Below are 12951 nucleotides of genomic sequence, written 5' to 3' on the forward strand. Positions count from 1 at the left end.
AAAAGAAAAGTATATATATATATATATATATATATGTATATATATATATATATATATATATATATATATATATATATATATATATATATATATATATATATATATATATATATATATATATATATATATATATATATATATATATATATATATATATATGTATATATATATATATATATATATATATATATATATATATATATATATATATGTATATATATATATGTATATATATATATATATATATATATATATATATATATATATATAAGATATAAGCTTGAATTCAATTCTTAGTCAGACATAACAAAGTGCACTATACTCCACTTTCCATTTGCCTGTTAGGCCCTCAGCAGAGCCTCTACAGAGAAAGGTAATGGCTTCACACCAGGAGTCCTGCCTGAGTTGCCATGAGGGCTCTTGACAGAGTCCGCATGACGTCCTGCCTGGGCTGCAGGAGAGTCTGTGCTCCAGCTCTTAACTGTCAGAGGTCTGGGATCAAAAGTCCTGCTGGGTGCGTGGATGTCTGGTCCACCCTGATCTGATCCACACAGAACGAGTGTGACTGCTGGAAAGCTATTTGAGTCCATTATTTCAGTTGGTTGTGAAGGCGATTTGATAAGACCCGCACACGACATGGTGCTGACATCATTTTTGAGTCTTGGAGGGGATGGTATAGGATTTAGCTCGGCTTGATTCTTCTTCTCACAATCCTTCCTCCCGCTCTGGCCCTCCTGATCGGCTCTACTCTGCTCTGAGCTTCGGCCTGACAAAAACTCATTATAGCCGCCTCCTGCAGCGGACCTGCTCTTTAGGTGGAATAACTGATAGAAGTGGAAGTCGCACTCGAGAAGAGGTTTATATCTGTACATAGGCACATAGTTGGATGGGCCTGCAGCGGTGGGGTCCTTGCTGTGAGGGCAGCAGTGAAGACCGGGGGAGATAGGCAGAGGTGGAGGAGGGTGAAGCATGGGAACAAGAGCAGAGGACGGGAAAGTGAAGTCATTATGCAGCTCTCGCTGTCTCAGCTCCCGCTCCAGCATCACATTTTCCAACTCCTTGTCTGCGAAGGCTCTTCTCTTCCTCATGCGAGCGCTGATGGAGGGGCACGTGATGTGTGCTTGGTCTCGTTGGGTCTGCTTGGACCAGCAGTTGGTGTCGTCTTCAGGAGGCACAGTAGGTTTTAACCCTGGGCATGGGAACAAAGACATGTGCTTCTGTTAACATTTTTATATCCACATAATTAATTTGCAGGTAGTAACTTTAGTAAATCGAATAATTTGCCCTGTCTGTGCCTGAGCACTTTCTGTTTTTATATTATTATGCACCTGGTTAACGGTCATATTGCTTTTTCACTCTGGGAGAGCATGAAGAAGGATATGGAGAAGATCAATCTGTGGGCACAACTTGACTGCCAGCCAGTAGGTATCAATACACAGGGTTTCTCTCATTATTGGGCTGTTGTTCTGAAACAGCGATGCCACTTTTCATCCAGGTATTCACATTTTCTCCCAGTGTAAAAACATGTCTGAGGTTAATTGATGACTCTAAATTGCCTGTCTCTCCGAGTTTGCTCTATAATAAACTGGTATTTTGTCCAGTGTTTAACATGTCTTTTTCGTATGGTCACTTTCCTAAATTATTATACGAAGCCAGTGTAAGGTTATGTGGACAAACATCCCCAGAAAAAACACAGCAGTAGAAATTACAATAACTTTCACGCAAAACAAATTCCACAACAAAAGTCATATACATTATGTACAATGAGCACAATGCATATTAACTCAAACACCTGTCCCTGTTAGATAGAAAACATTGTTTCACTGTTGTGTTTTGGGGACAGATGTGTTTATCTGACATTAAGATGAGTCACATTATCAATTTAATTTGCAGGGCAGGAGGAAAAGTGCATCTGACTTATAGAGATGGAGAAGATGTACAACATATAACTACACACACACACACACACACACACACACACACACACACACACACACACACACACACACACACACTCACACACACACACACACACACAATTCGTACATAATTACAAACAACACAGCAAAGTGAAGGTTGTCCTTATGCAATGTTCTAATCTACCAAAAACAGATGCAAGTTTCATTGCAGGACTGGAGGAAAGAAATACCTCCAATGAGAAATAGAAATGTTAATTAGTCTTTACCCTGCAGGATGCTCTCAGCCACAAAGCTCGATTCTGCTGCTGCTGCTGCTGCTGCTCTGGTGTAACACTGATACGTTGCTCTCCGCAGAGGAGCTGCACACCTGACCCCCCTCTTACCCTGAGAGAAACATGTGAAACAAGAAGGAGATATTCAGACATAATTATATTACACCATGACTGTTACCCAAAGGTAATTAAATAGCATGAATACTTTATGTAAGACACAACATGTCTTTGGAATTCTTAGAAGAAATGTATTTTCTTATTGTTTTTTTGTTGTTATATAATATAAAGTAATTAAGAGTGTGCTGCTTTGTTTCAACCTTATATGATGAAGTCAAATCATGTACTATAAACACTTGAAAATAATGAATTGTCTTTTTTCTTTTTTTACAAATTCAAGATCACTGAAGACAAATAATGGTTTTAAAATATTTTATTCAGTGGTATTGACTAAAAGAAGAAACTTTAAAGAGGCAAATGTTATTTCTACTTTTTGTTGTGTTACGTGACTTACTATTTATCTTCATCAAAACAATAGTTTCTTTGGACTATAACAAGGTAAGATTAATTCAAATGATGATGTAGACTTATTTCAGTTTACAACAACAACAATAAAGATAATAATAATAATAATAATAATAATAATAATAATAAGGTTCTCTACACTGTCATAAACCATAGTCACACTTCTTAAAATAAACCATTAATAGTCTCTGTCCAGACACTGAACCGTTTTACTCTGATATGTTGGAGCCCATTTGTCTTTCATTGAGGGTAAATAATGAGTTTGTTGATGCAGTTTTTATCCTAAATATCTCATCACGTAAACTCGAAACACTATGTAATTAATATATTATTTTTCTCACCAAATAGCTGTGGCACATTCTGTATTTGCGCATTTTTGCCTTTTTGATGCAGTTGCACACTCATTTTTTTATTTATTTATTAATCCATTGGAGTGATTTGCTTTCTGTGATCATTCGGTCGACCCACCTGCCCCCCTCCCTCCCCACTGACCTGTCCTGCTCTCCTCACCTCCGCTGCCTGCTGCCGCCGGAGCGCCACTTGCGCCGCCATGACGCGCTGCCGCTCCACCACCAGCAGGCAGCAGGCGCATCGACAGTCCCTCCAGCGGCAGAAGCGTTTGTGGCCTTTCAAGCACGACACGACGCCGTGGTTTCGACAGCGGGCGCATTTGGGGCTCCGGGTCATCTTGCGTGGTTTCTGCTGCTGGCCCTCTGCAGACAGGGCCACTCTATTCACCGCTGCGTCCCCGGGGCGGCCGCGCTGACCGGCGCATCCGTCAGGACTTGTCACGTCAAAATCTTCCTCAGATTTTAGTGCGTCAAGTTTCGCTGTGGTCTCCAGCTGCAGGCCTCCTTCTGTCTGAGCGGACATCTATGACTAATATCAACAGAGTCCCACTTCTAATCCGCTGTATGTTGTGTTGTCAGAATAAAAGAAAAATTCACCGACAACCAAGTGACTTTTTTTTAAAAGAACTAAATGAAGTATTAAAAGTGCTATCCCACTATTAAAGTTTAAGCTTTACGCACGCATGTGAACAAAAACTTAACAGCAAATAAAGGAAAAAAGAAAAAAACTTTCCGCAGCTTCAATACATCATACAAAAGCTCAGCGCATCATCTTTAGTTTAAAAAAAATCCAGCATAAAGACACCACACCGACTCGTGCGGCCACTGATCTTGAGAGGCTGCGCGCACAACTTGTCAGAAAACTGATTCCTGCTGCAGCCAGCCATGTGATGTGTCCAACACCAGCCTACTGCTGCGGCTTCATGGCTGAGTTTTCATAGATGGAAACTTTGCAGCCTACCGCCAGACGTTTGAAATGTTAAGCCCCTCTCAGCTGCTCGCTGACGCTGTTTCCAAGAAGAAGCGGATCGCTAGACCGGGCCACAATGCGGAGCTCCTGGCGCGCGACCCATGGGCAAAGACTTGGGGATGCCCGTTCACTGCTGAAGCGACTCCCTCTCCCTATAACCCCCCCTACACCTGCACTGCCCAGCCCACCAGAGCTCGTCTTTCAAAGGAGATTCCTGGACTTGTCATGACCAGGCATCTCCACACAAATCAGGGTTTGTGAAGGAAAATGTGGCTTTAAGGGTCATTCCAACTATTTGGTGTTATTTAAATCTCCATGTCACTTTACAGGATGAACATTTACCAAATCTTGTGCTGGAATTTGATCAGAAACCGCAAATAACATGATATATATTGCTTCCTATTGTTCAACAAGCTCTCCTGTTGATAGAGAGGTTCATATTCAGACCGGAATATTTTATTGATGTAACTTTGATAAAATAGCTTGGACCTAAACCGTGTGCGTCAACACTGCTTCAGGAGCTGATTGAAATATTTGTGAAGTAAATTAGCAATTTACAAATTGTACCAAGACTGCAGAATCAATATTATAATTGCAGCATTAGGGTGAGCTGGAGAGTAGACGCTGCTTCTTTATAGCATGCTTATGTGCCCTTGAGGTTTCATATGTGTGAGCTGCATGTTTGATCAGATATACAATATGGACTAATTACGCGTGGGCCTTGGGGAGACTAGAGCAAGAGTGCGAGGCAGGGAGAAAAAAAAAACGCATTTTCTTATTATCTGGTCGTCATCTTCATGCATATGTATTCATAATAATGTTAAATAATTCAATATTTTAATGGCTCTCTTGATGTTTTAGTCACACCATTTTTCCATTCTTTAAACGGAATCATGTAAAATATTGAAATTCAGAGATGTTTCCATTCAGCGTAGGCCGTTTAGATTAAGTGGATTATTGGTGGTTTACTAATACATTGAAATTATTCATTCTCACGGCTTCTGAAATTTCAACAACTTATGTTTTAATCATCCGCATGTGCTTCAACGCAGGCAGTTATACTTGACCTTTCTGTCATGGATCATGTCGGTTCTGAAAAAGGGTTCAGCTGATGGCTGCTACTATTCAGTTTCTCAGCAGCCACAACACTGATGCTCAAGCAGTGTGAAAAAGGCTTATGATTGTGCCACAAATTCTTTACTAAGATGGTATGAAAAGTGTGCTCCCTACTGGGTGTGCTTTGTAATTACACCTGGGGTAACTAGCACTTCTATTCTCCCATCCATCCTCTACAACTGTCTTTGCAGGTTTGGGTTGTACCTGAGCCAATTCCAGCAGGAAGACATGGAGCACTCTGGACAGGTCCATTACCAGACTAACCCCGACAGAAAGATAATTCAATCAACCTAACAAGCAAATACAGGTAAAAACATGCAAACTTAAAGCAGCATTGCCCGAGGCTGCACCAGTTGTGCTAAAGACTCCACCGCTGGGTTAAATCTCCTTAACTTTGCAGTACCTCATGTATCTGATATCTATATCACAGCCCACAAATCTCCACAGAGTAACTTTACACATACCATAAAAATGATCCACCTGCAATGAGCAAAATCAACCAGGTTCTTGTTTCTGGTTCTAGATGAGGAGCCTAATTAAATACATAAACCCTGAGAACACCCACACGGGCAGAACATGAAAATCCTTGATTCAAGTACCCATACCCATGTCTCCTTACTGTAAACTGACTGTTATTTCTGTGCCAGGTTCATTGGTCACCCTCAATTGGCCCTAGGTGTGAATGTGAGCATGCATGGCTGTCAAGCCCTGAGACAGACTGGCGGACTGTCCAGGGTGAACCCCGCCCTCGCTCAAAGCAGATGGGGTTGGCTCCAGACCCCCACGACCCTGAAAAGGACAGGCACCTTATAAAATGGATGGATTAATATTTCTGTGCCACTTGGAGCTTGTTTCACCCTCTCAGTTTCCGTTTACATTATTTTAGTAGACATCATGAGGAGACAAGTATGGTTTCACTGTAGGTACCAGAGAAAAAAATCCTGCTCTACTTGACTTGTATGGCTGTAAACAGTGGATCAATATGAGTTATCCCTGGAAACTGACACTGGCAGAACATGCAAATTCTTAATAAACAGATCCTGAATGAGACGTAAACCTGTGTTTCCTTGCTGTGATGTGACGATGCTGGTCACTACGTCACCCTGGCACCCTGGGGCGCCTTTTCAAAGCTCATTTCAGTCCCTCAGTTGTTTGTGATTTCAGTCATATCACCCCTAAGGCTACACTTCAGGAGAAAAATGTGGTGTGGCTTTACTGTAGTGGCCAGAAAAATGATTGCACTGTACATGTACCTCCAAGGGCTTTTTCTTATACCTTAGGGTGTATCTTTCAAGTACATTTCTGTACCTCACATGTTTGATATCAATTATATCCCCACCACAGGCCACTCTAAAAGACATCAGAAGTCCACACCGTGGCTTTATTGAGTGACCACAGGAATGTAACTGCTTCACTCGCTGCGGCATTCGCCAAGCCACCTTCCTGTTTTTGAAGTTTGCCGTGCAGCGGCATCTCTCACGCAGCACGCCCTCTCCGAATTCAGTGGAGAGAGACTCGAGACAGCTTCTTATGATCCAGTATCTTTCGGGCCCAAGATGAAGCGCAGAAGAAAAGACAATGCAACCAATAAAAGCTAACTCCGGGATTGAGGAGGAGTGGGAGGAAATCAAGAAGTCTCTCAACTTCATGTTGGGTGAACTGATTAGAGTAGCAAAACAACAAGACTTGCTACATGACTTAATGGGGGAGATCAAAAAACTAAAAAAAAATCCTGGTAAAAGAAAAAGACAAGGCAATGGACAACTTGGAACAGCGAATCAAGGACCTCAAACAATACACAAGAATGGACGACTGAATCACAAGTGGATTGAAGACATTACACCGAACCTATGCCAGTGCTGTGGCAGGTGGAGGTAAAGGTGTTGAGGACGCTCCAGCAGAATACCAAGTCATATGATTCCTCCACACAAAGAACGTGAGTGTTGAAAACTAACACATCGCAACTTGTCATACACTCCACAGAAACGACAGCAGAGCAAAACCGGCAATCATTGTTCATTTCGTGAGCCGCAGGAACAAGATTAAGCTGTTGAAACAGGCAAAACAATCAAATGGGACTGGTGTCTATTCAGATGAGCATCTGAAAAAAAAAGAATGCAGATTTTACCAGACAGGCACATATAAAAAACAAAACAAGGTACAAGCAACATGGACTACAGACTGCAAAGTAATGATACCACTCACGCCCATGAAGGCAAAGGCTGTGATGACAAAAGAACTGAAAGACTTGGAGCAATATAAATGTGAGAGTTCCTTCCTTTTGGTGGAATGTATTAAAATATGTACACTATGTACACTATGGAGCACTTCCATGAATAATGAAACGAACAAAACAAACAAATGAATGTGAAAGAAGATTATATGTTTCTGTTCAGAGACCAGAAGATGATGACTTTCTCCTTTATGGAAATGACTGTCAAGATGGACAGTCGTTCAACACACACTATGAAAATATGAACGAACCTTTGACTATGAAGAACATCAGAAAGTAGACTTGTCATCAGAACGTAAATTTCACCTAAACAATCATTTCTACAATCATAATAGTAGGTTTGTGTTAGGCCCTAATTTTTTTTATATTATAAATAAATGATGGTAAAGTTTCATGGCTTTTGTTTTATTTGATGATGACACCACTCTCAACTGCTCTGGAAGAAACCTCGAACAGCTTCTGAGTACAGCAACGGGAATTAAATATACTGAAAAATTCCAAAACAACTGAAATAAAAACTAAAAAACAAGATGAAACAAAATGGATCATTTCTGGCACCGAGCAAATTAAAATCAGGCAAAAATCAAGGTAGACTGTATTGAACGGGTGTATGAAAACAAATTTCTTCATTTGACTATTGATAAAAAACTATGTCAGAAATCACATACCGGTATAAACTATGCCAATAAATAAAAAGCCAAAATATCATTGCTGTACTTTACAAAACAAGGGATGACCTTATCAAAATATCTTTATTCACACTTTAGTGTTCTCTGTCACTCCCTATCATGACTTGTTGTGTGGAGATTTGTTGGAATGCATATAAAACAAACTTCCTACTTTTAAATTACAAAATAGAGCTATACGAATCATGACCCAACAGATTGTTTATTGAATTAATAAAAACCCTTAAAATTCATGATTTCCTTGAATTCAAAATAGCACAAATGTTGTGCAAGATACAAAATGCTTTTATTTCTGCTGTACTCAGAAGAGCGGTTATGATCTGAGTGAAACTTCACTTTTCAAGCAAGCCAAGGTGAGAAGAACTATACAGCAGACGTGCTTCTGTCAGGGGTGTCAAACAGCTGCAAGGAGCAATTAAAAACATGTTGTTCATTTTCCACATTTAAAAAACATTTTTAAAACTATAGCTCTAAGAAAATACTAAAATCAGGATGAAGGATGAGTATTTAAAATAGCTCTAGATTCCAGTCACCTTTGAGTTTTTTTGTCTTTATTTGTTATTCAACTTATATTTTATTAGTTTTGTTAGATTTAAGTGAACATTTTGGTTATGTAACTGTGTGACAAAGTCAGACTTCTAACTAGTAATAGTAGTAAGTGATCACAGGTTTACTGTTTTAACAACACATCATCAGTGGGGTAAAACTAATCTGTCCCATGACGGTCTGAACCCAGCTCACATTCCCTATTAGGAGATGAACAATCCAACGCTTGGTGAATTCTGACATCAAAGGATCAAATATATGAACGCTTGTCTTGCTTAAGTTGCTTGAGTTGTTTGCTTTTCGTTCTTTTCTTTTCTCCTTTTTTGTAACAAGGGTATAGGCTTAATGGGGTTTGAAATAGTACCTATGCCCTTCTTCAATTATTTATTGCTCTTGTAATTAAGCTGTGTTCAATATATATATATATATATATATATATATATATATATATATATATATATATATATATATATATATATATATATATATATATATATAAAATCCTTGAATGCTAATTGAAACAAACAAATTTGTAACAGCCTGAGAACATGCATGCAGCTACATTGAAAATTCTCCATAAAAGGCCCTGAAACACACTTGAACTCATGTCTCCTTGCTATAAGGCCTCAGTGCTTACCACTACATCCTCATCCACCCTGGGGGGGCTTCTTCCAAGCTCGTTCCAGTACCTGATTTCCATCATATCACCACCAAAGGCTAGTGGATCTTCACAGTATGACTTTAATGTAGAGACCAAAAATATTCTCCTCTATTACACAAAATCCTGTAGAGTTTTTTTCTTGCCAAAGGCATTACCGCTGTTGACCCTGAGATAACAAACTTATCGATGTGTACCACAACGATACCTTCAAGTTTAGTTTGTGATACATATCTCATATTACTATTAATAAACCTTAAATGAATCTGCTAAATGGAACTGAAAAAAACATTTGAGGAACCAGAAATGTTCACAATCTTCAGTCTTAAAGCAGTCTTACGCAGGTTTGTCAGTCAGTGTCTATGCCCACTGAGCACTACATTAAAAAAACCCCACTGCAACTTGTGCCAGTTAACGAAAAATAAGGGTAATAAAAATTCAAACAATTTATCATGATTCATTCTTTGTCTTTTGTGTTTGTGATATTTCCAAGTTTCTTGTTTCAGGCTCTGCGGCTCCCTCTCCTTATGTCTGAACTCTGTTTCCTGTCCTGACGTCGTTCACCTGTGGCTGATTGTGCGATTCACCTGGTGCTCTATGTGTGTGTGTGTGTGTGTGTGTGTGTGTGTGTGTTCTGTTTGTCGGATGGTCTTGTCTTCATGCTGTGTCTGCAGTATTTGCATCCTGTGTTTCTGCATTGTTGTTCCAAAAGCTGATGCAGCAGAGGTCATTTACACAGCAGAAACAATAAATACAGAAGCTTGTGTTATTCATGTCTCCAGACACAATCCCAAATCTTGTGTGGGAGAGTCAGCTTTAGCATGTTCTCACAGGTGAGCATCGTCTGTCTCACTATGGCTAGTTTGATTCAAACTGCTGGTGGAGTCAGTGGCCAAAAAAACTGAAGTTGGGGGCACTAACTGTTTTCGTAGTGTGAAAAAACCCCCACTTATATTAAAGTGATAATTCAAAGTTAAATTATTCAGCAAAGATCACACTGTGGTTGCCTGTTGGTTGGTGAATCCTGCAAGCTGTTATAATAATAATGTGTGCATGTTCATAGATACAAAGCCATCAAAACATTCAGCATAACTACTGTAAAACAATAAATTAAAACTTTATCTGACTCTTTTAAATGTGCAGTCTACACATCGACATGTCTTACACAGACTCAGAGGCTCGGGGGCTCAGGTGCCAAAGGCCCAGCCGCCTTTGGCCGTGATCTTGCAGTTATGAACAGCCAGAAGTGTCCTTCTCTGACATTTGTAGCTGTGCATATGTAAAGGTTCAAAGGTCACATATCAACGATGTTGGTCGAAGTTATATCCAGCTGAGCCTCAATATGTGATCGTCAATCTGTTCCAGTCAGACTAACAGACTTCTGCTCTCTGTGAGAATCAAATACTCTGTCCTGTCAGTAACCTGATGGCAACATTTAATGTAATATCAGAGTCAGACATCAGTTTAACACTGTAGCAAAGCAGTTCAGTTGTTAAGTATTCTTTAATGATCTGTATTTTGTCGGTTATTCAATTCTGTATGGGCTATTTTCAGAGTTATTAATGAGGAAGTATAGGAAGGAATATGCTTCACCAGTGTGGTTCATGTCGACAATAACAATTAAACAATGCTGTAATGCATTAAAAAAAAACATTTGAAGACTTTTGAAAAATTGGTCCCAAAGTCTGTCACTGCTAAATCAAAATTTTAAATAGGGTGTCTGTTTTACATCCATCATTTATCATAACTATTTTCAAGCCTCTACATTGGTCCGTTAGTTGGTACTGTCGTACATACACATGCTGCATGTACACTGTGAACGTGGTTGCTGTGTAAACGGCTCCTGAAAGCCTGAGCGTGGTGAACACTGGCCTGTTGACAAGCTGCACCACTGCCGGCACCACAACCACCAATACCACACAAGACCCTTCACAACCACTTCACAATCCTTTTCAACTGCTTTTTTCAAGCTCTTATCACTGAGTTGTTTCAGCAAAGACAACAGGCGTGGGTCAAAAAAAATCCTCCTTCTAATCGGATTGTAAACGTGAAATGTGTCATATAAACGCCTCAGTGGATCCGCTTCACTCGCTCGGATCCAATTGTACAAGATAGTCTACGCCGATCGATAATCCGCTGGTGCCTCATATAAACAGCGACTGACAGCAGAGGGGATTATAGGGGCAGGCTATTCGTTCTGCGCATGCGTTCCTTCATACGTAATGACGGGATGACGTGAGGAAAAAACAGGAAGCATGAATTAGGAAAGTCAAAGACAAGCTGAAGAACTGGACAGAAACTTTATCATAAAAACCCTGAGAGAGCAAACACTCGAGAGATGAGATGGCCACAAATCGCACAACAGCGAGTTGTTAAAAGATCATGGCAGACGACCAGCAGGGCCGAGTCGCCGACTGTGACCGGCAGAGCGGAGGGCCGGCAGGCCGAGCGGAGCTCTGCAGGACGGAGGCCGGCCGGCCAGGACTCCGGCCAGGGGAGCGCTCGCTCTTTGAGCAGCGTATCATGGAGATGTTTGAACACTATTTGAGCAGATATCCAGTAGATTAATACACGCCGCTAGCTGCTGAAGACTGCTGACTGCAAAGCTAGAGAGGAGAACCTGAGAACTCCGTGAGAGACTTTGTGGGCATGTTACAGATATGGCTTCCTCTTGGGAGGACGCCATATAATCCACTTAAGTTGGGGCCCTTACATATGAGGACTGAACGTGGATCATTTTATATGCTGTTCATGTATACAAATGAGTTTAATCAGATTGTTTCAATCAGGTTTTTTTTAAAAAACACCCATGTAAACTGGGCCAGTGGCATCAATGCTAGTCGCAACACATATACTTTTTTTCACTGTTTTTCTCCAAAACTGTTTTTAGATTTTAATGTAGCTATTCCTTTAATAAACAGTTTTTTTTTAATATTTTACCTTGCTGAAATGTCACATTCAATGAGTTTCCAATACCATAGTAATTGACCTAAAAGTTGAATTAATCCTGAGGCAAAATCTATAAAGTTTCTTATATTTTGTGACAATAATAATCATCATAATAATGATAATAATAATAATAATAATAATAATAATAATAATGACAGAAATTGTCACAACTTTGTTCATCTTGCTTAGCAAACGCCTCCTCCCTCACTCTTTTTTCCCTTGAGTTAAAACAACAACCCCATTTTCACTTCCCAACCTTTTCTGTTGTGTGAGAACAATCAACAAATGGATAGATGGGTGGGTGAGAGGCTACAGTTTCCTGGTAGATAATCGGTGGGACATGCATGCTGTTGTACAGTGTGTCCTGGAAAACAGATAAGTACCCCCCTTAATAATCCCATCAGCCCTGCTGCAGCGTGCAGTGGAGTGCACCTCTGAAAGCCCCTTGACTCTCAGACAAATTGACTGTCATCAGCAGTGACATGGTGCTCTGGCATTCCCGTCACACGTCCTCCCTGCTCCTGCACTCTCTTCAATGTCCTGCGGTTGTACAGAGAGTTGTGCTCATCTACTTCCATTTTTGTAGCAGAGATGAAGTTTGACAGACTCCTCGGCTCCCACCATTCGCCGTGCCAGCATGTCCTCCTCCATCTGCCTCTCCTCTCTATGACTGGCACCCTCAATCAGCTCGCAATGGAACTCAAACAAAACACAACAGATAGACAACCTG

General features: G+C 40.4%; 1 protein-coding gene across 2 annotated transcripts; it reads right to left on the reverse strand.

Annotated features, from left to right (window-relative positions):
* Positions 1–284: 284 nt before the first annotated feature.
* On the reverse strand, positions 285–4119 carry dmrt2b (doublesex and mab-3 related transcription factor 2b). 2 transcript variants are annotated; one of them, XM_030083415.1, is made up of 3 exons: positions 3224–4119; positions 2186–2303; positions 285–1189 (listed from the first exon to the last, which is right to left on the reverse strand). In XM_030083415.1, exons 1-3 carry the CDS (start codon positions 3584–3586, stop codon positions 342–344), a joined length of 1329 nt encoding a protein of 442 aa, XP_029939275.1. In that variant the 5' UTR covers positions 3587–4119; the 3' UTR covers positions 285–341. The 2 variants fall into 2 exon arrangements, with proteins under 2 accessions (XP_029939275.1, XP_029939274.1); XM_030083414.1 differs by having other exon boundaries at positions 3206–4119.
* Between the last annotated feature and the right edge of the window lie 8832 nt (positions 4120–12951).

Source organism: Salarias fasciatus, chromosome 23 (assembly GCF_902148845.1).
Source record: "Salarias fasciatus chromosome 23, fSalaFa1.1, whole genome shotgun sequence".
NCBI classification, from domain to species: domain Eukaryota; kingdom Metazoa; phylum Chordata; class Actinopteri; order Blenniiformes; family Blenniidae; genus Salarias; species Salarias fasciatus.